Source organism: Convolutriloba macropyga, chromosome 2 (genome assembly GCF_964194025.1).
Source record: "Convolutriloba macropyga chromosome 2, txConMacr16.3, whole genome shotgun sequence".
NCBI classification, from domain to species: domain Eukaryota; kingdom Metazoa; phylum Xenacoelomorpha; order Acoela; family Convolutidae; genus Convolutriloba; species Convolutriloba macropyga.
This window is the reverse complement of record NC_134469.1, coordinates 44,869,104-44,895,873: the sequence shown is the minus strand read 5'-3', so window position 1 is coordinate 44,895,873 and position 26,770 is coordinate 44,869,104. Positions and strand designations below refer to the sequence as shown.

The window sequence follows — 26,770 nt, the reverse complement described above, 5'->3', positions numbered from 1 at the left end:
TGCTTGACAACTTTCCATTCAAGATCAACAAATATATCTACGATACCTTCAAGGCATATTCCATTTATAGCAGACAACTGATAACTTTTTTTCCATTGATCGATCATGTTGTAATAGACATTTAAGCTTCATTCAATTTCACTAACATTTCAACTACTACGGCACTACAAGTACACTGTTATATTGTTTCAAGCACAAAATCCAATCAACCTGGTACTCAGATCAAACATTCCTCTTAATCACATTCGAACTAGGACATACCAGCCTGATTCCATACAATGACTTCCGGAATACCCAAAAATCTAGCTTAGAATTTGAATGACATTTCAACAATACTGCCCCGTTTGTAAGATGGAACTTCGGAGCAATGAAAGCAACACCAATTAAAACGTGTTCACGTATAGACTGTGCCCATGTAACTCGATTTTTCAAGTACGCCTTTCCAATTTGAATGCTTATCTCGACAACTAATAAAATAATCAATAGGCATTTTCGTCCAATTAACAGGTTGCTTTCACAGCTAGAAGCTCGCAATCTTGATGTTTTCTTAAGGTGGATCCCAAAAAATTATTCAGAAGTTTAATGCCGTGTAGGGATGGCGCTGTTGCTATTCTGTTTCTTTAAGTTTTGACCTCCATTCATTTTTTTTCACTTTGCATCCACATCCTCTTTGCCCCCATCGTCTATCTGATACTCGGGTACGTAGAGTTTCTTGGGCACCTCAGTTGGGAACGGCTTGATCTCTGTGCCCAGCTCCCTCTCAATTTGGAACAAATTTCTCTTGTCATTCTCAGTGATGAAGTTGATGGCAATACCTGCCAACATACAAGCATCTCATTACCAGTACAGCGCGAAAAGTTTGTGCATAAAACGAACACGTTTACAATAATTGATTCAAACTTCGTTCACAGAGCAATTAAAATTGAACGCAATTTCCACCTGGTCTGGAACCTAGGAGTCTGGAACCAAATTCTCAGCCAGCCAGCGAGCTTCTACTTACCCAGGTGACCAAATCGTCCACTCCTGCCAATCCTGTGAAGGTATGTCTCGGCCATTTTGGGGAAGTCGAAGTTGAACACTACGTTGACTGCCGGGATGTCAATGCCACGTGTGAACAAATCCGTGCACACTAAATTCCGACAATTGCCAATTGAAAATTCGTGAAATACGCGGTTTCTGTGCCTCTGGTCCATCCTAAATTTGAACTCTTATCAAAAAAATCACTTCACAGCATCAACTTCCATGCCAAGATCATATTCACTGCGAGTCCGTGATGGGTTACTGAGTGGTCAAACTTTTTGAGAATAAGATCCACTCTACACCATGAAATTGTATCATGAAACAGTTTCGGTTTATCGCACTCTTAGATATTAGAGAATAAAAAGGTTTAGGGCTTCCAGAAAGCTGCCCTTACACTTCATGCCCTCCGGGCTTCTCCTGTTTATCCCATTTTTGAGGGCAAAGAATTCAAGCAAAATTTGGAAAAGACCACAGGTCTAATATAATTGCTACCAACTTTGTTTGAGACGATTTAATATAATCGAAATAAAATATACAAAGCCTAGAAAAACCGAACATCACTAGTATTGCTCTTCAACCATTGTCATTTTCTCGTGCAATTTCAGCACACCAAATTCAATATCAACTGTATATTCTGAAGAGCGACCAACCGACTGTTAAATATAACTAACATTTCCGTTAGGTTAATCACAAGGAGCTGGTTTTTAGAAAAAGTTAAATACAGCTTCAAAAAGAATTTATAGAACAGGCTTCTTTTTGCTGCTGTAGAAAATAACCGATCGCCGGACATGAGGGTTTTGCTTTGCCAAGAATAAAGCCAAAATTGACGTCTCAGATTTCTGTAAATGTTTTTACATTTACAGGACAAATTGCTGATCACAGCAACAAAAAATTCAATCCACCCCATCAGCTAGAACACCAGGAACATAAAAATACCAAAAAAGAAAACATAGCCGGCCGACAGGCGGAATAGCTGCGAAACAGACTTGCGTGCCGTATAAGATAGATAGATAGATAGAGCTAAATTATCGCGACCAGCTTAAAAAACTCGAACTAAAACTCAAAGGGGTTATATATCATTCAAAACAATTTTGGGTTCAAAAATTTTCTGACAAAGCAGAGGTTCAAAGACCAATCCCGGCTAAGATTCAGACGCACTAACTAGACTATCAGGCCCTTGTCACCGCTTATCTTACAATCATTTTGTTTTAGCAAGACAGCATTTCTGAAAGCGAGAATTTCAGTTCACGCAAAAAGGATTCAAGCTTGAAAAGGTCACTGCAAAATAGCAGGCCCGCAAAAGCATCAAGAAAATCATTTAAGAATATGATTAAAACTGTTTTTGTTGGCATAGCGCAAAACATGTAATACGTTAACCTGCATGTTTAAGGAGCGTTACATGCGAAGATGAGCATAAACATGCAAAAACAAAAAGAAAAGCAACAAGAAACCAAGAAAAGTAAGGAGAAAAGGGCAGAAAAAAGAACAGAAAATGGGAACAAAAAGACAAAACAAATACAGAAAACGAAGAGAAAAGCAGAGAAAAGAAAGAAAACAGACAGAAAGAGATAAAAAGCGAAGAGAAAAAAATCGAGAAAGGAAAGACAGAAACGAAAGAGAGAAAAGCACGAGAAAAACAAGAGATAAAAGGAAAGAAAAAAGACCAGAAAGAACGAAGAGGAAGAAACAGAAACATAGAACGGCAAGACAGAAAAGAAAGGCAGAAAGGAAAAACAAACAGCCGACTAAACTTCGGAAGAATTGCTATCGAACGACTAGTGGGAGCTCTCATCAATTGCAGCCTGCTTCAGTCGGGGCAGGGAGGGAGGGAGGTAGGGGGCCTAAATGGGACTAAGTTCAATAGTGAGCTTCAAATAACAACAGGTTAACATACCACTTAAGATTTAAGGTAAAAAATGGCACCAGTTTTGGCACTCTTTTCCTTTGACTTTTAGTATTAAATTGCAGCCAATTAAATTCAGCTGCTTGCAATTGTGATTGAGAATTTTAGATCACGCGAAACGCAAAAAGTCAAGGGCGTAAAAGTCACTCCAAAGTCAACATTGTCAAGCGAAAATTTTGGATAAAAGACACGTTCACAATAATTGCAATAAAAGAAAGAGAAAAGACAGGAAAAAAATTGAGAAACGCAAGACAGAAAAAAAAGAGAAAAGCAAGAGAAACGATATAGGAAGAAAAAGGAAGGCAGAAAAGAAAGCGAAAAGGAACACAGAAAAGAGAAAAGCAACAGAAAAAGAGAAACATCAAAGAAAAAAAACAAACGAGAAAAGAACGACGAGCGAAAGATGAGAAAAGAGAAAGGCAGAAAAATGCACAGGAAAGATAGCGAAAAAGACGGAAAAGGAAACAGCGAGAGAAAAGAGAAAATTGGGAGCAAAGAGATAGAAAAAGAACTGAACAGATGAAAATAAACAGAAAAGAATAAGAAATAAAGATGAAATAGAAAGGGAAAGGGAAAGAAAAAGAAAAGACAGAAAAAAATAGAAAAGAAAGACAGAAACGAATAACAGGAGAGAAAAAGAGAAAACAGAAACGAAAAGAAACCACTAAGAAAAGCAAGAGAGAAATGAAAGATATAAAATCAAGAGGGAAAAGAAAGAAGCGAAACGAGAGCAAAAAGGGGAAAAACAAGAGAAACGGAAAAGACAAAAAGAACGGAAAAGAGAAAAGCAAAAAACAAAAAACAAGAAATACAGAAGAGAAATTCGAGAGAAAAGAAGGACATATAAAAAAGAAACCGAAGAGAAAAACTGGGAAAAGACCGAAAAAAAAGAAACGAAAGAGAAAAAAGACAGAAGAGAAAAATTAAAAATTAAACAAAGATGAAAGGAAGGCAGAAAAAGGAACACAAAAGAAAGGAGAGAGAAAAGAAAACTAAAAAGAAGAAAAAGGCAAAAGAAAGACAAATAAGACAAACGCAAGAGGAAATCATAACAGAAAATCAAAAATGAAATACAGAAAAAAAAGAAAGAAAGAAAACAGGAAAAAGACACGAACGAGATACGATTTTCCTTCGAGATTGAATATAAAAAATTCTTTGTAGCCTTCCTCATTTGTTCGATAAAACACGCAAACGAAACTGAAAAAAAACGAAGAAAAAGATCTTGTCAAAATCAAATCGGCCACGTTAACATTTTGCTCGAGAATTTCAGATTAAAACAATGACAATTTATGCTGAGAATTTAAAAACGTTAAAGCTTCTCCCTACCGCATTACTATCTAGCTGAATTAAATCGTTTAATAGGTGCAATTTCGGTAATTGACTTTCCTTTAGAGTAACTTCATTTTGTTAATATCTGATGCATCACATGTCATTCAACGTCTATTTTGTGGAATGATTTTTTCGGTAATTGACTTATTTTTTATTAGCAGGTTTTCAGTAATTAACATAGTTTTAGAGCCGCAGATTTTCGTTTGTTGACCCTATTGGCATAGCAGCTTTTTGGTCATTGGCAGCTTTTCGGTCTCACCTATTTTTGCACCGTGGCTATTCAGTCATTGACTTTAATGGCTTTTCGGTCATTGACTTAATGGCAATGGCAGCTTTTCGGTCAGACTATTTTGACAATGGCAAGTTTTTGGTCATTGATATTTTGCAAAAAGCATGCAAAACGCTATGCTGCATCCTTAAGAGGCCTTAAACAGATTAGTTGAAAATTAAGAGCTTAGACATGGTAGTATAGGTATTCGAATTACGTTTATTACAGATATAGATACACAGCTACAGTAAAAAAATGGAGCACAGTGTGAAAGAGATAATTGGAAAGGAGAAACGGCGTTAGTGGACAAAAATCCCGATAAACTACGCGCCTCCAGCTCAATTCATAGCGCTTCCGCTCCTCAACGCGTAGACCTAGGTTCAATCCCGACTTTTGTCAGTCGTTTTCTCAGAAATCCATGTTTAAGGGCCGTTAAAACATGCAGAGATAGGCGCTTAAACAAACATGGTGCCTTTCATGTCAAAGGTGCCTTTCATGTCAAAACTGAATTAATACGGATTCTAGAAAACGCTCTCGCTTAGACTTTTTAAGTGCCATTTTTTCTAGATCAGAGCCATTTTTTACAGAGCGTCAGACGAAGAAACAAAATAACCAAGATCAACGCAATAGAGCTCCGCTCAATCTTACAGCCTCACGACTTTAAAAACCTTAAATAACCGACAAAACCTCGGAAGAATTGCTCTCTAACGACTAGTGGGAGCTCTAATCAATTGCAGCCTGCTCCAGTCGAGGGGTCGTGGAGTCTAAATGGGACTAAGTTTAATGGACTTCAAATACCACCTAATATTTAAGTGAAAAATGGTACCAGTGTTGGTGCACATTTCATGTGACTTTTAGTATTAAATTGCCGCCAATTGAGTTTAGCTGCTTGAAATTGTGATTGAGAGAGAACTTTAGATCACGCAAAAAGTCATGGGTGTAAAAGTCAAAACTGTCAAAATTTTGCATGAAGACACACACGTTTACAATAATTGCAATAACTTATTCAAGAGCAATTAATCATGCTTCAAATCTTTAATTAGCTAGTTCCAAAATTAAGTTCAATTATTCAAGGATAAAATTAGTCCCAAAAGTGGAAAATGACTTCGGGCACAAAAGTCAGTACAAATTGAAACAGCTGATCCGACGAGACTGACTTCGAAAGTTCAAAAATAGCACAAGTTGAAAAAAATGTCTACGAAGAGACTGCAAACCACTAAAACCCCTTTGCAAACCCGACTAAAAATCACCATAACCGAATAACTTGGTCGAATTGCTCTCAAACAACCATCGAGCGGTTGGCTTCGGTAGTAGCCAGCTAGTGCATGGAGATGTTATCATTTGGGGTGACCAGTGTGAGTGTGTGTGCATGTGTGTGTGTGGCGGGGGGGGGGGTTCAAGCAATGAGGGGAAGGTTTGCGAGCGAAGGCTAGATGAGAGCGGGGTTCGAAGCGACAGGTGAAGGGTGGACAATGGGAGCCTTTAGGGTGCGGGGTAATGAGGGTGCTGATGGCGCGGTGGTGGGGTGACAGTGGGTTAAAATTTGATTAAAATCCATCCTTCACACCATGAAACTGTCCAAAGTTTTGGCGAATCCCATTCTTAAATCATAGTAAGTCTTAGGTCTCTAATAGAACTTATTGCCCTCCGAGCGCTACCTGTTCATCCCATTTTTGACGAAAAGTCAATTGGGTCAGACGAAAAATTAGTCAAGCAAAAGATCGCATGAAGACCACAAGACTAATATAATTGCTACAAATATCGTTTGAGAGCAATTAAACATAAATGGCAGCTTGCCAGAAAAGAGTTGCGATAGCTTCAATAGGTTGTCTGTCTTAAAAAGAAAAAAACAAAGATTTTCGAATTTGTTTTTGTAGGAATTGCTGTGATGTCACTTTTTTGCTCCAAAAAATAGTACATGTCATGTATATTAGCTGCCCTCAAATAACCTTCGCTTAGAATGGGAATCACGAACTTCTCTCCATCAATTCAAAATCAATAGCATGAATCGCATGAAAAGCAGATTGAAGTGAGCGTGACGTTATTTGGTCGTAAAAATCTTTGCGAAATAAAACATTGCACAAGTGCTGAAAAACTATCCAAGGACTTGTGAACAGCAAAATACCTGTAAAACCTACAAATGGTATAAAATTCATTAATTACCAGATATCATCCACTATCTTCAAAATACTATCAAAACAGCCCTATCTTCCACTATCTTCAAATCGCTATCAAAATAACCCTAACAATGATACAGCATCACAATCAAACTTCTACACGAAAACAAACTTTTAAAAACCCTACGTGAACAAAAAATTTAGTTACAACGGAAATTTTGTTACAACTCAACTTCCCGCTCGCGAAACAAGCGGTATGAACAGAAGACCAGTCTTTTCGCTCTACTCTTCGGTTTTGTGGAGCACCCAAACCACTTCACGCATTCTATTTAGTGTTAAGAAAACAAGCTTCACCAATACTCGCTTTTCAAGTCGTAAAAAACGACAGCACACCAATACTATTCAAATTATTTGAATGGTTAAAAATAGGAGCGCAATAATAGCCTACTGAGAAGCTGAGCGCGGCTATTAATCGGAAACAAAGCTATTTCTGACAAATGCTTCGGGATTGATCTGTCTAGTCCTTTGGGTGATGCCAAACACAGTAGTCAAACGCCCGATATTCTGAAGGCGAGAAATAATTCCAGGCAGAAATGTAAAAGACCAGCAATACACTTCGAAGACACTTAGATAATTCCAAATTAATAAATAAGCGAGAAAAATTGATAGCATTAGCGATAGCTCAGCACTATGGGATAGTTTCGCAAAATGAGAATGTGTCAATGTTTAGAATGGAAACCTTGACATGAGCACCAACATCAACTCATTACTTACTTGGAGTGAATGTAGTAGCACGAGTACTTGAGTTGGGCTATCTTTTTGGCCAAAAGCTCGACCCGACTGACAGAGTTGCAGAAGATAATTGCCTGATTAATCTGCAGCTTCTTGAACAGCGTGTTCAGACATTGCACTTTCCTTTTCTCCTCAAGAAATGCGTAGTATTGCGTCACTCCTACATCCAAACATCAGCCATTTCAAGACACTGTTACTACGTAAGAATATGCTTTACTTGCCTTTGAGCGTTAGTTCCTCCATGAGGTTAATTTCGTATGGGTCTGACATGTGCCTAATTACGAAGTCCTGTACAGTCCTGGGATAGGTTGCAGAGAACAGCATCACCTAAACCATCTAACAATCTAACAATTAGTACATAGCTGATGACGTAACTCCGAACCGTAGGGTCAAATTTTAAATTAACGCCAACTTTAATTAACCGCACTTCGCTGTTAGATTGTCAGATTTAGTTCCAGTTCAATATTTCCGGGGATCGATTAATGGTTTTCAGAGTCTGATTCGTGGACGATTGGTTACCTGTCTTTCCTTGGGTAAATAGTTGAGGATGTTGCTGACCATCTTATGAAACTCCTGGCTCAACATCTTGTCAGCCTCGTCCAGTACCAACATCTTACAGTCTCCCACCTGAGCAATTCCCTTCTCAACCAAATCCAGAATTCTTCCAGGCGTCGCAACCACTACATGCACTGTTTTTGTGAAACGCATGATATCGTCTCGCAACTCTGTTCCGCCAGTTGTCACTATGGTCTAAAACAAGTTCTTGCTGCTTAGAACAGCTGCATAGAATCGATTCCAACTGCCAACGCTAAGGCTCATTCCGCGAAATTTCGACCGTATTTATCAAGCTTAGTACGTGCGCCCCTATATCTGGGTCGCACTTGACTAAACATGCGTGAAAACAGCAATAAAAAACTTGCACGTCTCGTACCAAAGGCCTCGAGGATCTCAAGTCAGCCATTGCGTTGACGCAACTTTGCTCTCTCTCTCTCCATATCTTCCCGATGTTTGTGCTATGCTCTCACGGCACTACTTAAATTTAATCAAGCGTCATTTAATTGTCGGCTTGTTTTCCTTTTCAATCTTACGAGTTATGGCTCCTGCAAAGAAGTGGGAATACAAAGCAATGACATGACCGTAGATTTAATAGACAAACTTCCAGTCAGCTGAGTCGATTTTAAAATACTGTTTTAATAACTTCAACGCTCTTTTCGATAAAAAAAACTCACTTTTCCGAGTTGGAGTTACCAATATTGGCAGTAATTTTTGCTAAATTGAACGATTTTGTGTTCTGTTCACGAGCATATTGCCGACAAATAGATGCGGTAGCTTCGTAAAAAGTTGCCCTCAAATGATCTTCAATTAAAGCAATATAAATTTAGTTCTCTTTAATGGAATGCTTTAATGACAAAATTATACTGCTAAAATTTATAGCGAGAGAAATAGCATTTTAGTGAAGTTGCGTCCGTATCCAAACCAGAACTCTCGAAAGGTAAAGTGAAAAATGACGTACGTCACCCATATTCCACGAACGAAAAGCTGCCCTCACTTTATCATGAACTAAGCAAGACGTAGGTCGCAACAAAGTCAAAAAGAGCCGTACAACAATACTGATAGACCCAGAAAAGATAAGGAATACATTAGGACAACCATTTGCAATCTCAATATTTTTAGAACAATATCAATATCAGAAGCTCAATACCTCCGCTCAGCTATCACTAGAGCAGCTATTAAACACAATTTTCCATATGTCCATAGTTGATAAGAACTATCTATCCGCTATTTTCAATGTCACGGTTAAGAATACTAAAGACCAACATAGCTGAACGAAAACAGTCAATTTTTTCGAAACTTCCAGTGGAGCTTTTTTAATTCAAACAACGTTCACTCGATCCCAACGGAAATCGGAGTACCGTGAAGAACTTTCAGAACTTCTAATCACTCGAGATTGTAGTAGCAATTTTGCGGTTCTCTTTTTTAATATGTTCAATTGCTATGGCTCCCGACATCTTGCACTCTTAGTCACTTCTCTAGTTGATATCCAAAACCTAAGCACTAAAGTGTGAATACAAACTGCAGAGATTTCCCAGAGTACTTCAAGCGATTTGAAGTGCTTCGTAAACAGATTGAAGTTTTGAGGATACTTACAGCAAAATGCCTGGTCACGGAAGCCAGCAGCCAATCAGTAGATCTCTTCGTAAATTTACAAGTCGTTGTCAGCGTGGTGCAGAAGCAATAATTCAAGATTTCGCATGAAACAATATTGAAGTCAGCGGGTAAATAAGGCATTATCTAGATTGATTTTAGAAAACGAGACCTCAATCATTGCCTATGTTATTCGAAGCGTGGCTAACAGCAACAAAAATACCCGCTCTCGGCCTTCCGAATTTCGATTGCGCTTGAAATACTGATTAGATGTGCCTGTTTATAATTCAGAAATGTCAGTACCGCAGAGCTGATACTGCACGTTCATGGTTACCACGCTGTTTCATGGGCTTTCAATGAATTAGCCAAGCATGACAAAATTCGCGATAGTTGCATCAGCTTGCTCCGCGGCAAATTTGGGCCAGGTGGTGAGAAACCTTATAACCAGACAGCAACTCAGAGCCAGGCGACATCTATGCTCCATCTCGGCAAGCAAGTAGGCAGGTTGGTCACCCAGAGCGTGGAGGTTGAAATTAACTACTAAACTACAAGATCAGGCTGGTCAAGAGGATTATAGTGCAGCATTGAAAAAATGTGGGTTGCAATAGCCGAGGTGTCTAAACCAAAATTTGACTTCATAATTAACTGATAACGACGATTAAGATTCCTTAAAAGTATTCCACTAATAGATGTTTGAAAGGAGTTTAGGTTTTATCTATTGCTATGGAAAAATTTAAAATTTTACGATCTTTATTTTATACGATTTATTTTAATCTATTTTCACAATGGGTTTCGCGTTTTTATAAAACTCAACAGTTCCGGAAAATAAGATACGTGAATTTTCGCCTGAGTAAAACTTCGCCAGTAAATCTCAACTCGAAGACCTCATTCCAAACAGCAACGGCGTGCGAGAACGAACAATTTCCACAATTGGAAACTTGGGAACAAATTATAAAAATATCTTGAAATCTTGTAATAGTGTTTCGTTTAATTAGTTCCGATAAACATAGCGGGAGTTTGTCAGGATGATATACGAGATGTACATATAACAGAAAGCGTTGCTTAAATTAATCGGCTACCAGTATGGAAGGTAATGTTGGCGTTGAAGCTGACAATCGAAAGATCAAACTCGTAGATTCCATTCGCTAAAAGTGTGTTAGATTTCACTAAACGCTAACAAGTTTTGCTAACAGGTGTGTCAGACCACATAAAAGCAAATTACAGTTGTCAACGCGTGATAACACGTCTAACTCAGTTACTACAGAGGTTTTAATTTGGTCTCGAATTGACCATACTTTACGGAGATGAAATGAAATCGAACAAACAAAGTTGGCGGTCGTTGCAGAGTAGGTTGACAATCAGCATTAAAACCTAGTACTTTTCGGTGTAGTCACCATCAGCGGGCAGACGTAAAAGACCATCTTAAAAAATTCTACCCGAATATCCATGTACTCTTATCCATATACTTTCGATGTCAATTTTGCATTGATGTATCAACATTTAATGGAGGTTAAATTATGAAAACAAATTCTGAGGGTAGAATCGAAAAAAAAGAACGCAGGACAAGATGGTCATTTACTTTTTTTGTTATCCGCTGCCTTTAGAAGATAACTAAAATAATTTATTCAATCTTCTAAAGGCAGCAGATAACAGGAAAAGTAAAAGCCCATCTTATACAGTTCTTTCAGTTTACCTTCTGAAGGCAGAAAATAACAAATTAGAAATAACCGTGAACAGTAAATAACAGGAAAAAGTAAAGAACCGAGTTCCACCTCTTGCGGCACACCCATTCTGTTGACAACCATTTGTGATAACCCAATGCGAACGATTCGAAAGATAAATTTTGATAAACTACCACAGATTGCGAACCAATCGGTTTCGCTAATATCTCGATAAATGATGATCAATGGTATTAAACCAGTCTGGAAAATCATCGCGGAAAGCGATTCCTCCAGGTAAAAAAAACATCACTAAGACTTTCATCAAAGCCGTTCCAGCACTCTTAATACTTTCTCGTGAGATTAGATTCCAGATACAAATCAATTTGCTATAGAACAAACAATTCATAAATTTTGAGAGGAATCTTAAATTCGTCACAAGGTGATAAATCAATAATAAGGATCAAGGTTAGACTTCTTTATAAGCGACCTCATCACGCCTTGTTTGAATTGATTTGAAAAGTACAGGTCTTTTTGTGTTGAAAAGTACAGGTGTTGAAATAACGCAAGGAAAGTCAGGAGAATTTGTCGGAATAACTTTGAATTATCTTACTCGAATCACACCAGTAGCTCGCTGAAAAGTCTCACTGATACACACACAACACATATCACTGCAAACTGTTATAGTTACATGTTAATCCTTCAATTTTGGACAGTTAGGTAGTGAAAAAAATGCGGTTTCTATTTCCTCAAAGAAAGCACTTAAACTTTTAAGCTAGACATTCAGGCTCCCCAATTGATTCTTGGAAGACAAATTCCGAAAGCTCTGAATAACTTGGATTTAATTTGCGAACTGCCAGCTTGGCCGTAGTAAATAGACCGCGAGTTTAATTGCTCAATTAACAAAACTCAGAACTAACATACGATAAAATCTTTCCCCTCACAAGATACGGCGTTAACTAATTTTTGCGATATGAAAGGTTTCTAATGATTTGTAGATTCAGCATTTTTGCGAAGTAGACATGCAACAATTTAGTGTGCCAAACTCGTAAACAGAATCAAGGGTTTAAAATAGCCACAAAACTATGCAGCTCAACTTTAGTTCTCCACTTAGTCCGTTTCTTGACCTCATTAGTCGACCTCTTACAAAATCTCACTTGAGTTACCATATCGAAAACCTCACCCTAGCTCTTAATAGGTTGGAATACATATCGGTTAGATCCTAGTACCACTGAAAATTAGGCAATTCGAGACGAGATAAATTTTCATTGCGTTAATCAAATGTACTGACAAGATATACGATAACTAAAAACACGCAAGTGATTGAAATTAGCCACTGCTGACCGACGTAGTGACTGATACAGAAAATCTGAAAAGTTAACTCCAAAAAATTCTATCTCAATACGAATTTTCATTAGCAAGATAAATATGAGGACCCGAGCATATTGAGGACAAATATGAGAACAAGATTAAAATCAAAACTACTAGCAGGTCCGCAAAACCATTAATTCATTTACACGAACAAAAAGTTAAAGTTAAGGTTTCTGTTTCGCACCGACTCGGGCTCGAATCCGTGCCCCTCGTTTAAGAGCCATTGGTGTCACCACTTACGCTATCTGCACTGGTCTGTTGCTCTTTCTGGACAATGGCGTTTGACGTGCTTGTTTTTGCTATAGCGCATGCTTAATGAGCGCAAAAAATGCACATTAGGAGCCTACATATGATGGCAAAGCGCGTTTCAATACGCATTTCTGCTAGGTTGAATGTATAGGAACTCCTAAAACATGTTACGATAGGAGCGCGGTTGACCGTTGTGCTCAATTGCGACTCATATTCACTGTAAAGCGGAAAATTCGACTATTCGCTCAAGATTTAGTTTCATAATTTTAAGGAAAATGGTAATAGACAAATACTCAAACTTCAGATTAGCAGTCCACCATCTTACCAACTGCGCTACAAGCACGAAAAACCACCGTTTCCCACAATCGCTTTTATCTTATAAATAAACATGAGAGCATCTGAGATCACGCAAAAATCGAAAGAGCGAGAAAACCTTACTTGAAAGCTACGAGTTCTAGAAAAGCGCACAATTAGCATTCCTCCATCTTACCAACTGCTCTATGACCATTACAAACCAGTTTTTCACATCCCTTTTGTCGCATCAACAACATAATTCAGATTGAGAGCATTTGAGATCACGCAAACATCAAACAGAATCGTGAAAAACTGAGTTGAAAGCTAAGAGTGTTCTAGAATACCGCAAAATCTGTACAGCTAAAACTTTGCAAAAACACAGGTTTACAATAAATATCTAACTTGTTCGATAGCAGTTAAAAAACACGTAGTAGCCAGGTCAGTAAAACTTTCCCCGGGCAAGCATACTTTCAGGCCCTCCTAGCCTCGTGGTAACCGCACCTACCTAACAGTATTTTGTCCCAGGTTTTGTTCTCACCCATCTTCGGGCCTTTTAGGTCATTAACCTCTCTCGTTATGTTCGCTTAACCATACTGCTCAATGCGGCTCTTGAACATGCGCTTCGAGAGGCTCCTTAAACACGCAAAAATTTTGTCCCAATTCTAGAGCCCGCGTTGAATTTATAGGCTTTACTTTTACTGAGATTTTACAGATCGACTTCAAGCTCGCGCATTCTCCGTATATCTTGTTTTTTTTACTTGGCGCATTGTAGTCTACTAAATAGCCAAAAAATAAGTTTCTAGCTTGCCACAAAATAGCTGAGATAGCTTCGTAGAAAGTATTGCTTCTATTAGCTGCCCTCAAATACCCCTCAGAGTGACACTCACTTGACGTAAAACTTAATTGAAGTGAGCAAAAATCAATTGGGAGGAAAAAAACGATTCGCGAATGAAGATTTAAATTGACCGTAACCTCATGTGACCGCAACAAACATCTTGAAACAAAAAACTCAAGAGAAGGCACTTAAAAACTTCAGAAAGCTATAAGGCGCATCACTTCCTGTCTTAAATTCATTCAGTAACAATGTAACCATTTCGATCAACCTCAAAAAAAACAAGCAAGAAGAGTTTTTATAAAGTTTTGTTGCGAAGAACCCACACACTAATACCCTTCACCTGAGACATTGTACCATTTTGTTCATTCTGAAGCTAAACAGACGACCGAAGACACTAAAAAATACAAACATACCCGGCAGATTGCCGGAAAATAGCCGCCGTTGATTGCAATAAGCATGATTGGGATTGAAAGAATAGAAGATATTGAAAAAAAGATTTTTGTACAAAAATTTTTTAAGTCCGATTTATTTTGATGGCATTTCGTAGTTGAAAATAACGTACTTCTGTTTCTTAGAGAGAGGCTACAGGGGCTAATATCAATACCAATAAGTATTAGAGATGATAACTAAGACTTATAGGAACGACGTTCAAATAGCGGGCACCTAAAATTGGGCTTTTATGGGTTTATCCCGTTTCTACTTCTGACTTCAATTTTTTATTCTGACTCTGTTCATTTTGAATTGCTTCGCTGAGCAACTGATGTTCAAAATCACTTTTAGCAGAATGAGATGAGAGAAACTAGCCTAGAGAAGTCAAAAAGATTTCATGCAAAATGTTGAAAAAGCGGCAAAATGAGGTAAAGCGAAACATTTTTTTATTCGACGAAGTAAAAAAAAACATAGCAGGACAAGTCCTGACGTACAATTCAAAGAATTTTCATTGACTAAACAGAAAAACTAGACCTAGAATGGGCTATGATTGAATTGAGAAAACCATTTTTAAAAAAATCAGATCAAAAATATGAAAAAAAAAAACAAAAAATCAATGTCAAAATGCCGCATGTCAACAAGAAAACCTCTAGAAATGAAAATTTAATTCAAACAAAAAACTAGGCCTAGAATGAGCTGTGAATGGATTGGGAAAACCATTTAGAAAAAAAACCAATCCAAAAAATCGAAAAAACTGTAAAAATCAGAGTGAAATAGCCGCATGTGAACAAAAAACACTACCGAGAACCGAATTTTTGTTCAAACACCATTTTCGCACTACTTTAAAATTAGAGCGAAAAAAATTCACGCCGCAAAACCACTCGCTTTTTCGCTCCATTTCCTGTTTCGGCGTGACCAAAATCACTACTCCAATTTGACTTCAAAAATCATGAAAATGTGTGAACAGATCTTAAAAAAGACAGCGCCCCAATACAATTCAAATTCTTTGAATTGTAAAAATTCTTTGAATTGTAAATAGGAGCGCTAGAATAGCCGGCTGAGAAGATGAGGGCGGCTATTAAACATTCTACACTAGGGAAACGCACTAAACACTTACAAAACGCAATCAAAACTGGTCGATGAAATCTAACCAGCCCCACAATAATTTTCTGAAAAATAAACAGCTGTCAGAGCCAAAAATCAGCTACGATAGCATGAGGAAATTAGAAGACTCAATTTTTCAACGGTAGGTTTAAATTCAGATTTTGGGTCTAATTGATTCGGATTTCGGCTCACGTGTTTAATAAGATTCACTGTCTTCAATTCACCATCAACTGGAGCGTGACAAACTTTGTTCAAGCGAGCTAAGTCGCAAGAATGAAAGTCAAGTTGTGAAACATTCATTTGTTACCAAAATTAAACATACCCGGCAGATTGCCGGAAAATAGCCGCCGTTGATTCCAATAAGCATGATTGGGATTGAAAGAATAGATAAAAAAAAAGATTTTTGTAAAAAAACATTTTTTATGTCCGATTTATTTTGATGGTATTTCGTAGTTGGACATACTTCTGTTTCTTAGAGAGAGGCTACAGGGGCTGCTATCGTAACCAATAAGCATTAGAGATGTTAACTAAGACTTATAGGAACGACGTTCAAATAGCGGGCATCTAAAATTGGGCTTTATGGGTTTATCCCGTTTCTGTTTCTGACTTCAATTTTTTATACTGACTCTGTTCATTTTGAATTGCTTTGCTGAGCAACTGATGTTCAAAATCACTTTTAGCAGAATGAGAGAAGAGGGAAACTAGCCTAGAGAAGTCAAAAATATTTCACGCAAAATGTTGAAAAAGCGGCAAAATGAGGTAAAGCGAAACATTTTTTTATTCGACGAAGTAAAAAAACATAGCAGGACAAGTCCTGACGTACAATTCAAAGAATTTTCATTGACTAAACAGAAAAACTAGACCTAGAATGGACAATGAGTGAATTGAAAACACCATTTTTAAAAAATCAGATCAAAAAATAAAAAAAAAATCATTGTCAAAATGCCGCATGTGAACAAAAAAACCACTAGCGAGAAATGAAAATTTAATTCAAACAAAAAACTAGGCCTACAATGAGCTGTGAATGGATTGGGAAAACCATTTAAAAAAATCCGATCCAAAAAATCGAAAAAACAGTAAAAATCAGAGTGAAATTGCCGCATGTGAAAGTTAGAGCGAAAACAATTCACGCCGCAAAACCACTCGCTTTTTCGCTCCGTTTCCTGTTTCCTCGTGACCAAAATCACCACTCCAATTTGACTTCAAAAATCATGAAAATGTGTGAACAGATCTTAAAAAAAAAGACAGCGCCCCAATACAATTCAAATTCTTTGAATTGTAAAAAAAAAATAGGAGCGCTATAATAGCCGGCTGAGAAGATGAGGGCGGCTATTAATCACGGAATTTAGCTCGTTCCAACAACTGTTAAAAAAGACGTCAAGCATGCAATTCGGTCAGCAATTGCACAAATCAAAAACCGGTAATTTGAAGTATGCGGAGCCGAGTAGACGAAGACAAGGGCGAGTAATTTGGAGGTTTCCAAGCCATTCGAACTGCCCTACAGTTAAATTACGACCGCAGCGTTTGCCACTTAGAGTCAGCTTCGCGAGAGGCTCGCAAAAGAATGGAGCAACTTATTTCCTCATGCTCTAAAATTGCCCTCGGATAACATCGACAAACTCCTTCCCCGTCGACAAAATCTATAGCAAAAACTTGCTAAAAATTCTCAACTCAATTGTGTGCTAAAGCCTGACAGCTTGAAATGGTAAATCTGCAATAGAACTGGCCATAATCTACTGTCGCACAAAATTTTTGCACCTATTTGTTGCAATAAAAATGCATGAACACGCGTCAGTTAAACTGAAAGATCAGCAACTACGTTTGAGATGACGCAGGCTGACAAAATTAAATTAATACCACCAATACTTCAGATATAAACAAACAATGTACCTGAACTCCGAGATATTTCCCCAGCTCTTTACAGATAGCAGAAACTTGAAGCGCCAGTTCCCGAGATGGCACTAGGACAATAGCCTGCACGTTGTTGGAGCTAGTCTTGATCACATTTAGCAGAGGAATGAGGAAAGCACCAGTTTTTCCCGTCCCGTTCTTAGCCCTGGCTAGCACGTTACGACCAGCCAAAGCAATTGGGATAGCTTCTTCCTGGATAGGTGAGGGCATTTCAAATCCCTTTTCAAAAATACCTTTCAGGAGGTCTATCTTGAGACCGAAATCTTCAAACGCCACACCTTTGGTCGCTGTAACATCCGAAGTTCTTGTTCTAAATACACCAACCATACACGTAGCAATTAGATGCAAATTACTACAGATTGAAGTTTTAATCTTACCTCAAATCTTTTGGGGGTAAATTAAGCTGCGACTTGAGCTCATCAATGTCCACCATACGCTGTGAGTCCATCTCCAAATCTAACACACCCATTGCAAATAAATGATCGCCAATAAACTGAATAATTCACCACAATAGCACTTCACTTGCACGCGAGTTTTCAACTCGACGTATAACTGAACACCTTCAGACAGCCAAATCGAATAAACCAATGATTCAACGCGCCGCTTCCGAAAATCAGTAAAAATTTTACCCTTACCAACTCAGTTAAAACGTCCACGTTCAAAATTAAAACCATGTTTGACAAAAACAGATGGATTGAAGCTACATGGAAAACGGCATTCATATAGACAAACTGCTGCTCAATTGCATGTTTTAGATAAAACGTTTGATTACTCCACTTTTTTGGGACAGACGTAACACGTTAGATAGAAACCTCTATCACTTTCCGATTTTTCCTACAGGTAGGGTTTCACAATCGTCTGAAGCTGTTCAAGTAAATAGTGGAACACAAAGAATTTGACAATTGCTTCCTACTCAAAACACCGTTTCAGATGTTCGTTAGAGTAAAACTTTCACAAACAGTTAAAATTGCGGGGAATGGTTAGCCTTTTTGTCAATGCAATCGTATGTGGCGCTGTAGATGCAGCGAGTTACAGACATACGCCTTATTTCAGACAGAGACCTGTCTATCGGTCATAATGCAGCATACTGAAATAGAAATTCATAAATCCGCAAAAACTCTTACCAATAAAGCAATCTTCTGACCCATAAAATTTAAACAAGGTCCGTTGAAAAGCTAGCGAACATTTCAAAAGTCTTAAGCTCAATTTTATTAATCGTTCAGATATAGTCAGTCCCATAAAGTTGCAACGCTATCGAGCGTTGATAGGTCAAAGTTCAATTTTAAAACATGGAGATATCTATCAAAACCCTGCTCATTTGCATGCCCCGATCTTTTCGAACGTTCGCTTGCGTTGCAACTATATAGTCTGTCCCATAAAGTTGAAATAAGCGAACGTTCGAAAAACGCCAAAGACGTGCAATTGAGCATCAATGTGCTCATTTGAATGTCAACGTTTTCTCCATTAAGTTTTCATTCATCAATTTTTTCTACATGTTTTAAATTTGAACTTTAACGAGCGTTGATAGGTCAGTCAAAGTTCAAATTTAAAACATGCAGATATCTAGCAAAACACTGCCCATTTGCATGCCCCGAGCATTTCGAACGTTCGCTTGCGTTGCAACTTTATGGGACTTACTATACATGCTTTAAATTTGACTTTGACATGTTCGATAGCGTTGCAATTTTATGGGACTAACTATAGCGTGTCCCGTCAAGTTGAAATAAGTGAACGTTTCAAAAGCCACAGGTTGAGTTCAAAGGTAAAAGTTCAAACATGTAGAAAAAATGACGAATAGAAGCTTATTGGACAAAACGTTGACATTGAAATGAGCACATTGATGCTCATTTGCACGTTTTTCGAACGTTCGCTTATTTCAACTTTTGGGACAGACTATATAGTCTCTCCCATAATCTAACGGATGAAAAAGGCCAAAACAGTTAAACAATGTGGTCATTTTGATGCCAACGTTTTGTTTTCCCTTTATCTCAATTTCATTCATTTCATTCATCTGTTTTAAATTTGAACTTGACCTTTGAGAACTGTCCAGTGTTTTTACGTTCGCTTATTTCAACTTTATGGGAACTTTATTTGACAACTTTTAATGTCAATGGCTTTCCTCGTTTGCGTATTTTCTTTTGAATACTCACTCAACTCAGTTCAAAATTTGAAATGTTTCGCTTAAATCAACTTTGAGAGCTATAATTGGGACACAAAACACGCGGTCGTGTGCCTGCCCATAAAATAGTCTATCCCGCAAAGTTGGAATAATCCACGTTCAAAAAAACGCCCGAACTTCAACGGCCAAACATGTTCAGGTTTTGCAGTCAGGTTTTTGTTCATGTCATGGTTTACAAGGGACACGCTTAAAAGCCCTACAGGAATGTATTACGGTGGATATATTGAATGTTTCCGCAGATATGGCAACCAAACGATCAGGCAAAAGACGGTTTACAGCTGGCAGAAAACAGAACAATTTTTCGTAGGCTGACCTTGGAAGAGCAACTTCGCGGTGAAGTTGGATCGGAACCGCAAGCGACCGCGAAGATCTTTGGACATTCCAGCAAATGTTATGTGATACACCTCAGTGCTTTTAGCTACACTTTGAAAATGTCTCCAGTTTGAAATTCGGACCTCTGAACTCTCTACATCAACTTTCCGAAACATTCCCTTGCGTTGTATATTTCTGACACATGCAATACTGAGCACTCTCTAGAATAGTTGCAACATTTTTTGGAAACACACCGCCTGCTTCAAAGTGTATTGACCCAAGATTATAACTCCCCCCCCCCCAATATATTCACCGGTGTGTTTTCAAAAATTGTTGCAACTATGCCGGGGAGTGCTCAGCGTATTGCATGTGCAAGCGTAAAGCATTGATGGTTCAAAGGTCAGAATTTCAAACTCACATTTACAAAGAGCAGTTGATGTTGACCTAAAAAGAGCTTTGCCATGTATCAAACCCCTTTTGTATGTATCAATTACTGCCTTGACTTGAATTGACGGATGCTATATTCTGGAGATCTTCCGATTTTTTTTAACTGGAACCGTAAATAACATAAGTCGTTGCATACGGTGCTGCATCCTTTCTTGTCTCGTATAAATTCTTATCTATGCAGCTGAGAACACGTTTTAATGCGCAGCAAATCCATTTTCGGCAAAGCACCCAAGAGTTGCTAAAATTTGTCGCAGACAAAACCAGGCTAGCACATAAACCTTTCCTCCTTACATGAGGTCGGAACAAATTATAGTTTTCTATCTTTTGTGCCGACCTACTGAGAGGGGTATTTAGCAAAAAATGTTTGACTCCAACTCAAAATAGTAGCCAACTAATTAACCTAGAATGCATTAACCTAGCATGCAATTGAGATTTCGCTCAATTTTTGATGTTTGACATTATGCACGCCCTCCGGTATGAGCTGTTTTATATGGTTATGCTGTTAACGTCAATTCATAAATTCAATATTTTAACAGCATAACCATATAAAACAGCTCATACCGGAGGGCGTGCATAATGTCAAACATCAAAAATTGAGCGAAATCTCAATTGCATGCTAGGTTAATGCATTCTAGGTTAATTAGTTGGCTACTATTTTGAGTTGGAGTCAAACCTTTTTTGCTAAATACCCCTCTCAGTAGGTCGGCACAAAAGATAGAAAACTATAATTTGTTCCGACCTCATGTAAGGAGGAAAGGTTTATGTGCTAGCCTGGTTTTGTCTGCGACAAATTTTAGCAACTCTTGGGTGCTTTGCCGAAAATGGATTTGCTGCGCATTAAAACGTGTTCTCAGCTGCATAGATAAGAATTTATACGAGACAAGAAAGGATGCAGCACCGTATGCAACGACTTATGTTATTTACGGTTCCAGTTAAAAAAAATCGGAAGATCTCCAGAATATAGCATCCGTCTCTACCAAATTTGTATTCCGATTTGTTGCACTTAATGCACCGTTTGTACATTTTGAAGCAATTTTAGCTCCCCTATTCTACAGTTTATCAAAAAAAAAATGTATTTTCCATAGAGGGTTTCAGGTAATTCTGTTTACCCAACTTTTGGAGAGCCAATTACTGTTACGGCAGTTTAAATTATTTGTAGACCAATGTGTAAAAAAGCAATTTATTGCGCAACGAAAGCTCTTGCGGCTGATCACATTTCCTCCATTCCTTCTCAAATTCTACTTGTACACAGTCAACGGCTTTATGACAATAATTGACTTTTTAGAGGCACTGATCAAATCAAGAGCTTAATGGAGATAGTAGTTGCTACAATTTTTGAAAACACATTGATCAATACATTTTTATACTTCAAAGCCCACAATTATCATTAGCATAGTCTTTAAATCAAATAAATCAAATAGTAATCTGTTCTCGAAGATTATTTTTAATGAATTACCACACTAAGATGCAAGAACTGCCAATGTAGACCCGAACTGCAACATTCGAACAAGTTTTATGCAGTGATCCATCTTTTCTCGCAGCGTATCAATTCTCGTGCATTAATTCAATAGGAAGCTGAGAAGATGTTTCTTTGCTCTGTAAAAGGAACTCGGCAATGAACTTTGAGCAATACCAGAGAAGAGAACTAACCACCTAATGTTATTCATATGAATATTCGAAACTAAAAATTAAAATCAATTTCTGCATACCTTCCATTATATATTCAGTTGATAACTGCCTGCAATAAAATTATGCGGTGGTTACACACAAAAGAATGTAACCATTTTTCGTCCGACATATTCTTTTGTGTGTAACCACCGCATAATTTTATTGCAGGCAGTTATCAACTGAATATATAATGGAAGGTATGCAGAAATTGATTTTAATTTTTAGTTTCGAAAATTCATATGAATAACATTAGGTGGTTAGTTCTCTTCTCTGGTATTGCTCAAAGTTCATTGCCGAGTTCCTTTTATGGTTACAAACTTCGTTTCAGAGCAATTTATCACAAAAACATAGCTGGCAGACTGCCAGAAAATAGCCGCAATAGAATAGTAGATCTACAGTCTCAAAAGAGACTGAAAGAGCACCGACAAAAAAAGTAAAGAAAAGTCAATTTTAGAGGAAATCATTTTTGAGAGTGAGGTAAGTGGTCACGTGTGACCAAAAACTTAATCAGACAAATGAACAAAACAACTCGCTTTACTAAGAGTAAACAATGAGGTCAAGCACGCATTTCAGTTAAAATTGTATGAACGAATGAAAAAGCAAATTTGAAGAGATTGTGACGTCAGATGTACGAAACAAAACTCTTGAATACGAAAAAAAACAGAGCAAGTCCTGAATAACAAAAAAATGACTTATTTAATGACCTTAAAATGAAAATGACTTATTTAATGACCTTAAAATGAAAATTTTACAGACAATTTTACAGCAACACCAATCTAAGAGTCAATAAAGCCCCTGACGTCATATGCGCAAAAAAGTAGGAAAAAAACCAAAAACAATTAGACAATTCCTTCCAAGATTTAGTGCTTCAATAAAAAAACAAAATACTGTAATATCGACACTCTGCGTCTTTAGAATGATTTCGTAATACAACGACCTTGTGGAAATCAATGAGACAAAAACTAAAGAATATTGACAAAAATCAAACTTTGACTGCTGTGAACTCAAGCAACTAATCACATTAATCTGCCACTCGGTAACAACCGATGACAACTGCCATTAATGATAGTAACAGATAAAACAGTAATAAGTACAACAAACACTAATAAAGCTCATAAATTCAGTAAAAACTTGAAAATGGAAAGCGTACAAGTCAAAGAAAAAACAGTTAGGTGAAAAGATTAATTCGTTTAATTTAAGTATCCATAGCAACCGATGGGACTTGGCAATAAGGGGACTGAGATAAGGAAACAAATTGAGCAATAAAAACTCGTAAAATTTGATAATACTTCGAACTCAAAATAAATATAAATTCAGAAAAAATAGTGTCAAAGTCTTGAAAACCACTAGCCATAAACTCCAACACCTAATTGGGTCATTTAAGCTCAGTGACAACGAATGATAATGTGCTTATTGACACTTGGTGAAATAATATATTTACGAAAAGGGGCAAACATCAAGTTTTCAATAACATTTTATGACATGAGACAGTGACAAAAAAGCATTAGCTGCCCGTCGGAGAGTTCAATCAATTTCAAAAGGCACCATTAGAAAACATATGTATCATATTAATAGTACTCAAGAGAAGAAACACTGAAAATAGAAGTCAAATTTCCGGACGTGAAAAAAATCGCATTCAGAAACCTAAAATTCGTTCAAACACCACCTTTTCACACCACTTTAAAGGTTCTTTGAAAAAATTACGCTTCACCTACGCGCTTCTTCGCTCCTTTTACTACTCCAGCGTGTTTAAAATCACCACTCTAATTTGACTTCTCACTGACGAGAAACAGCCGAAAAAAATGTGAACAGGTCAGCACAAATACAATCCAAACACTCTGGATTGTAAAAAAAACCAAGAGAAGCCCAACAATAGCCTCAGATATTGCTTCACGGCTATTAATTAAACATACGGGAGACGTTTAACCGTGTCAAAAGCATTGGTTCCCTGTGCCATTTAAACAGAGAATGGGAGGAATTCATAGAAAAAATTAGAAATCATCAAGAAAAAACGATCAGGCAAAAAATACTGAAAAAGTAGCAACATTTCCTAAAAAAACTGCTCGCAGACGTCGTTTGAGAGCAACTAAAAAGGATTTCCAGGGGTCTCAAAATTAAAACACAACTGATGTTAGCTTTCTTGCAAATTATATCTTAGCAAAGTATATCTTATTTGCAGATTATTCTACCACTGACTTTCTGATTTATGAAAAATCAACCAACCAGAAACTCGCGCGCATTCCTGAACAAAACCGCAATTTCAAAAACCTCTCCTTTAAAAACTCTAAGATTGGGCTGAGAAATAATCGATCGGCCAAAAAAGACTGAAAAATAAACAGCCAGGGCATATGTTTGCTCGCCTAAGTGAGTCAGATTTCTATGGAAACTGGTGCCACATTTTTCCTGAAATTCGGGTAAAATTCGGGTTCCCTAGCAAAAAATTGATTGTAGTCGAGATCTTCTTCAGCAATATTTGAAGGTTATTAAGACCATCACAATTCTTGATGGTATAACGGAAGCTGTAAAAAAGAGCTCAAGAAAATTGTGATTAATAGAAACGTTGAAAAAAATTGATGAGTTCGGCATTATTGATAAAATATCCTATCGTGGTATATAAATTATTTTCTTTTGATTTGACATCAATCTTTGAGGTAGCTGTACACGACCTTACTCAGTAGCACTTACCTGTGCTCATGGCGACTGTGACTTTAGTATTGAAGCAACTTTCTGATCCGCAAATGAACGCACTGCTGAATCTGCCCAGCTGCTGCAGGGTCTAATAGCAAATAAATCTGAAAGGTTCTAGTTTTTTGTACCGCATATTAAAAAAAATAGTTTCTTTGTAGGTAAACTGCAACCTTTGTTGATTTTAAATAGTTGGTTCCTAATTGTATCTTCGCTTTGAGATCTATTTCAAACCATGTGAATAAAAGTTACTCAATCAGTCTCAATATAAATCTACCTGAACATTTTACGCGGCTTCTTATAAGAGAAGGATCAGGCTACAGGTTTTTCTGCAATGATTACCATTTTAAAGAACACTGAATGGAATCCCCATTTTACATTAAAACATACCTATAAAGGCAGTGTACACTCTTCTACATAACTCAACTTCAAGCAATTTTGTCTAGAACATCAAGAAAAATTGCAAACGAAACACCAGAAATTGTTAAAGATCGAAATAATTTATTATAGAAAATAGACAACGGCATTGCAGCAATGTAGCTACAATATCCTCGTAATATTGCGTATAATTGACACAAAATCTAGCAAAAATTGAATACAGAAATCAAGGTTAAAGAGGAGACAAGAACAGCTGGAATCATTTGGCAGATCTCAAATATTCTAAGCAACAAAATTCAGATAACCTTTCCCATATCTACAAAATTGCAAAAAGCCAAAAGTCATTAAATGCTCACGAAACACTCATGTGCGCTCCAAAAACTGCAGAGACAAAATAAAGCCGTAAAATTGACCACACCAAAAAACTGCATAGTTACATTATCTTAAGTTGAACAATGTTTAGTCTACTGTTGTTGATTTTTAAGTTTCTGGAAATTTCGCACGTGATCACTTTTTAAACATTGTCCTTGTTTTGATGCAGTTGTTGCGCTCGCAGCACATGTGGCATCAAAGCTCTGGCCCGCAGCATCTCTTATCACAGAGGTGCAATACCGTGTTCATGAGCCGTATCGAGACCTTTTGGTTGGTAGAGAAAATTTTATCGTTTATGATATCGACCGTTCCTTGAGTTATTTTCTTTGGAAATTCAAACAATTGGGTTGATTTCCCGAAACGCCGCTCGGAAACGATAACGCCCCTTACTTTTGGTCTTTTTGAGATGTCATATTCAAATAGAGCGAGAGCATTTCGAAACGTTAGTTAAGCGCACTTGTTAAGAACAATTTGGGTTTTATTTGCCCTCACTCAGTGTGCAAACGAGTCTCAGTGTCCTAATTTGACAGATAGGCCGTTTCAATTAATAAAAAGAAAGTGTAAATTTTGAATCGCGCTGACAAACTCTTAGGAGAGACAATAAAAATTATTCGAATCAAAAATCAAAGAACATTTTATTCAAATGCCGTGCAGACACACTCGCATCAGTGGGTATTTTACGAGTCACAAGTAACTTTACAGAGAGATCATTTTTTCATCGCGTTCAGACAGTGGTCAGCCAATTTAAGAAAAGTAGAAATTACAATGTACTTCAGCCAACAGCAAACTCAAAATCTCTTCTAAAGAACTTTCAGAAACTTTGTTATTCACAAACTTTAATGTTAAATTACCATTTTCCAGGTCAAAAGAAAATTTTCTGCTGTTTTGATGATCCTAGTTATATATTAGTCATCTGTCCAGCTCTTTGTACAGTTAAAATTTCGTAAATCACAAAGTCAATTTTTTACTACCACTACCATTCAATGATTTTTATCTATTGAGGATCGTCTTTTATGGCTGGTCATCAATTCTGCTTGAAAAAATCCTTTGAAAATGTATTTCCAAAAATTTATATTTCGAAAGCGTCCATTAATAATATAGTGGGGCTAGATACAGTCTCAAAATTTAAAAGAAGAGCGGTCTACAAGGAGACCATGAAGCAGAAAAATAGACATTACGATTTGAATTCCATTCCTCAGAGTTCTGCACGCATTCTACATTTCAAATTTTCCACGTTTTTGGTGCTTAAAACTTTAACCGTACGCGTCCAAGGCGCTTTTTCTCAGTTCGAAATTTGAAAACAG

At 37.3% G+C, this 26,770-nt stretch overlaps 1 protein-coding gene and 1 long non-coding RNA gene across 6 annotated transcripts; one reads left to right on the top strand and one right to left on the bottom strand.

The window, feature by feature from the left end:
• On the bottom strand, nucleotides 1-24,825 carry LOC142358696 (putative ATP-dependent RNA helicase ddx6). Of its 5 annotated transcripts, none has more exons than XM_075410221.1 (8): nucleotides 24,717-24,825; nucleotides 17,803-17,881; nucleotides 17,405-17,735; nucleotides 7,949-8,179; nucleotides 7,651-7,756; nucleotides 7,412-7,589; nucleotides 1,001-1,194; nucleotides 1-815 (listed from the first exon to the last, which is right to left on the bottom strand). In XM_075410221.1, the coding sequence occupies exons 1-8, from the start codon at nucleotides 24,724-24,726 to the stop codon at nucleotides 649-651; spliced, it is 1,296 nt and encodes a 431-aa protein (XP_075266336.1). In that variant the 5' UTR covers nucleotides 24,727-24,825; the 3' UTR covers nucleotides 1-648. The 5 variants fall into 5 exon arrangements, with proteins under 5 accessions (XP_075266336.1, XP_075266332.1, XP_075266333.1 ...); XM_075410217.1 differs by lacking the exon at nucleotides 24,717-24,825 and adding an exon at nucleotides 19,918-20,040; XM_075410218.1 differs by lacking the exon at nucleotides 24,717-24,825 and adding an exon at nucleotides 18,312-18,469 and having other exon boundaries at nucleotides 17,803-17,977.
• On the top strand, nucleotides 18,546-20,842 carry LOC142358699 (uncharacterized). Its single transcript, XR_012761841.1, has 3 exons — nucleotides 18,546-18,653; nucleotides 19,318-20,037; nucleotides 20,350-20,842. It is a non-coding gene; the product is annotated as an uncharacterized LOC142358699 (long non-coding RNA).
• Nucleotides 24,826-26,770: the final 1,945 nt, after the last annotated feature.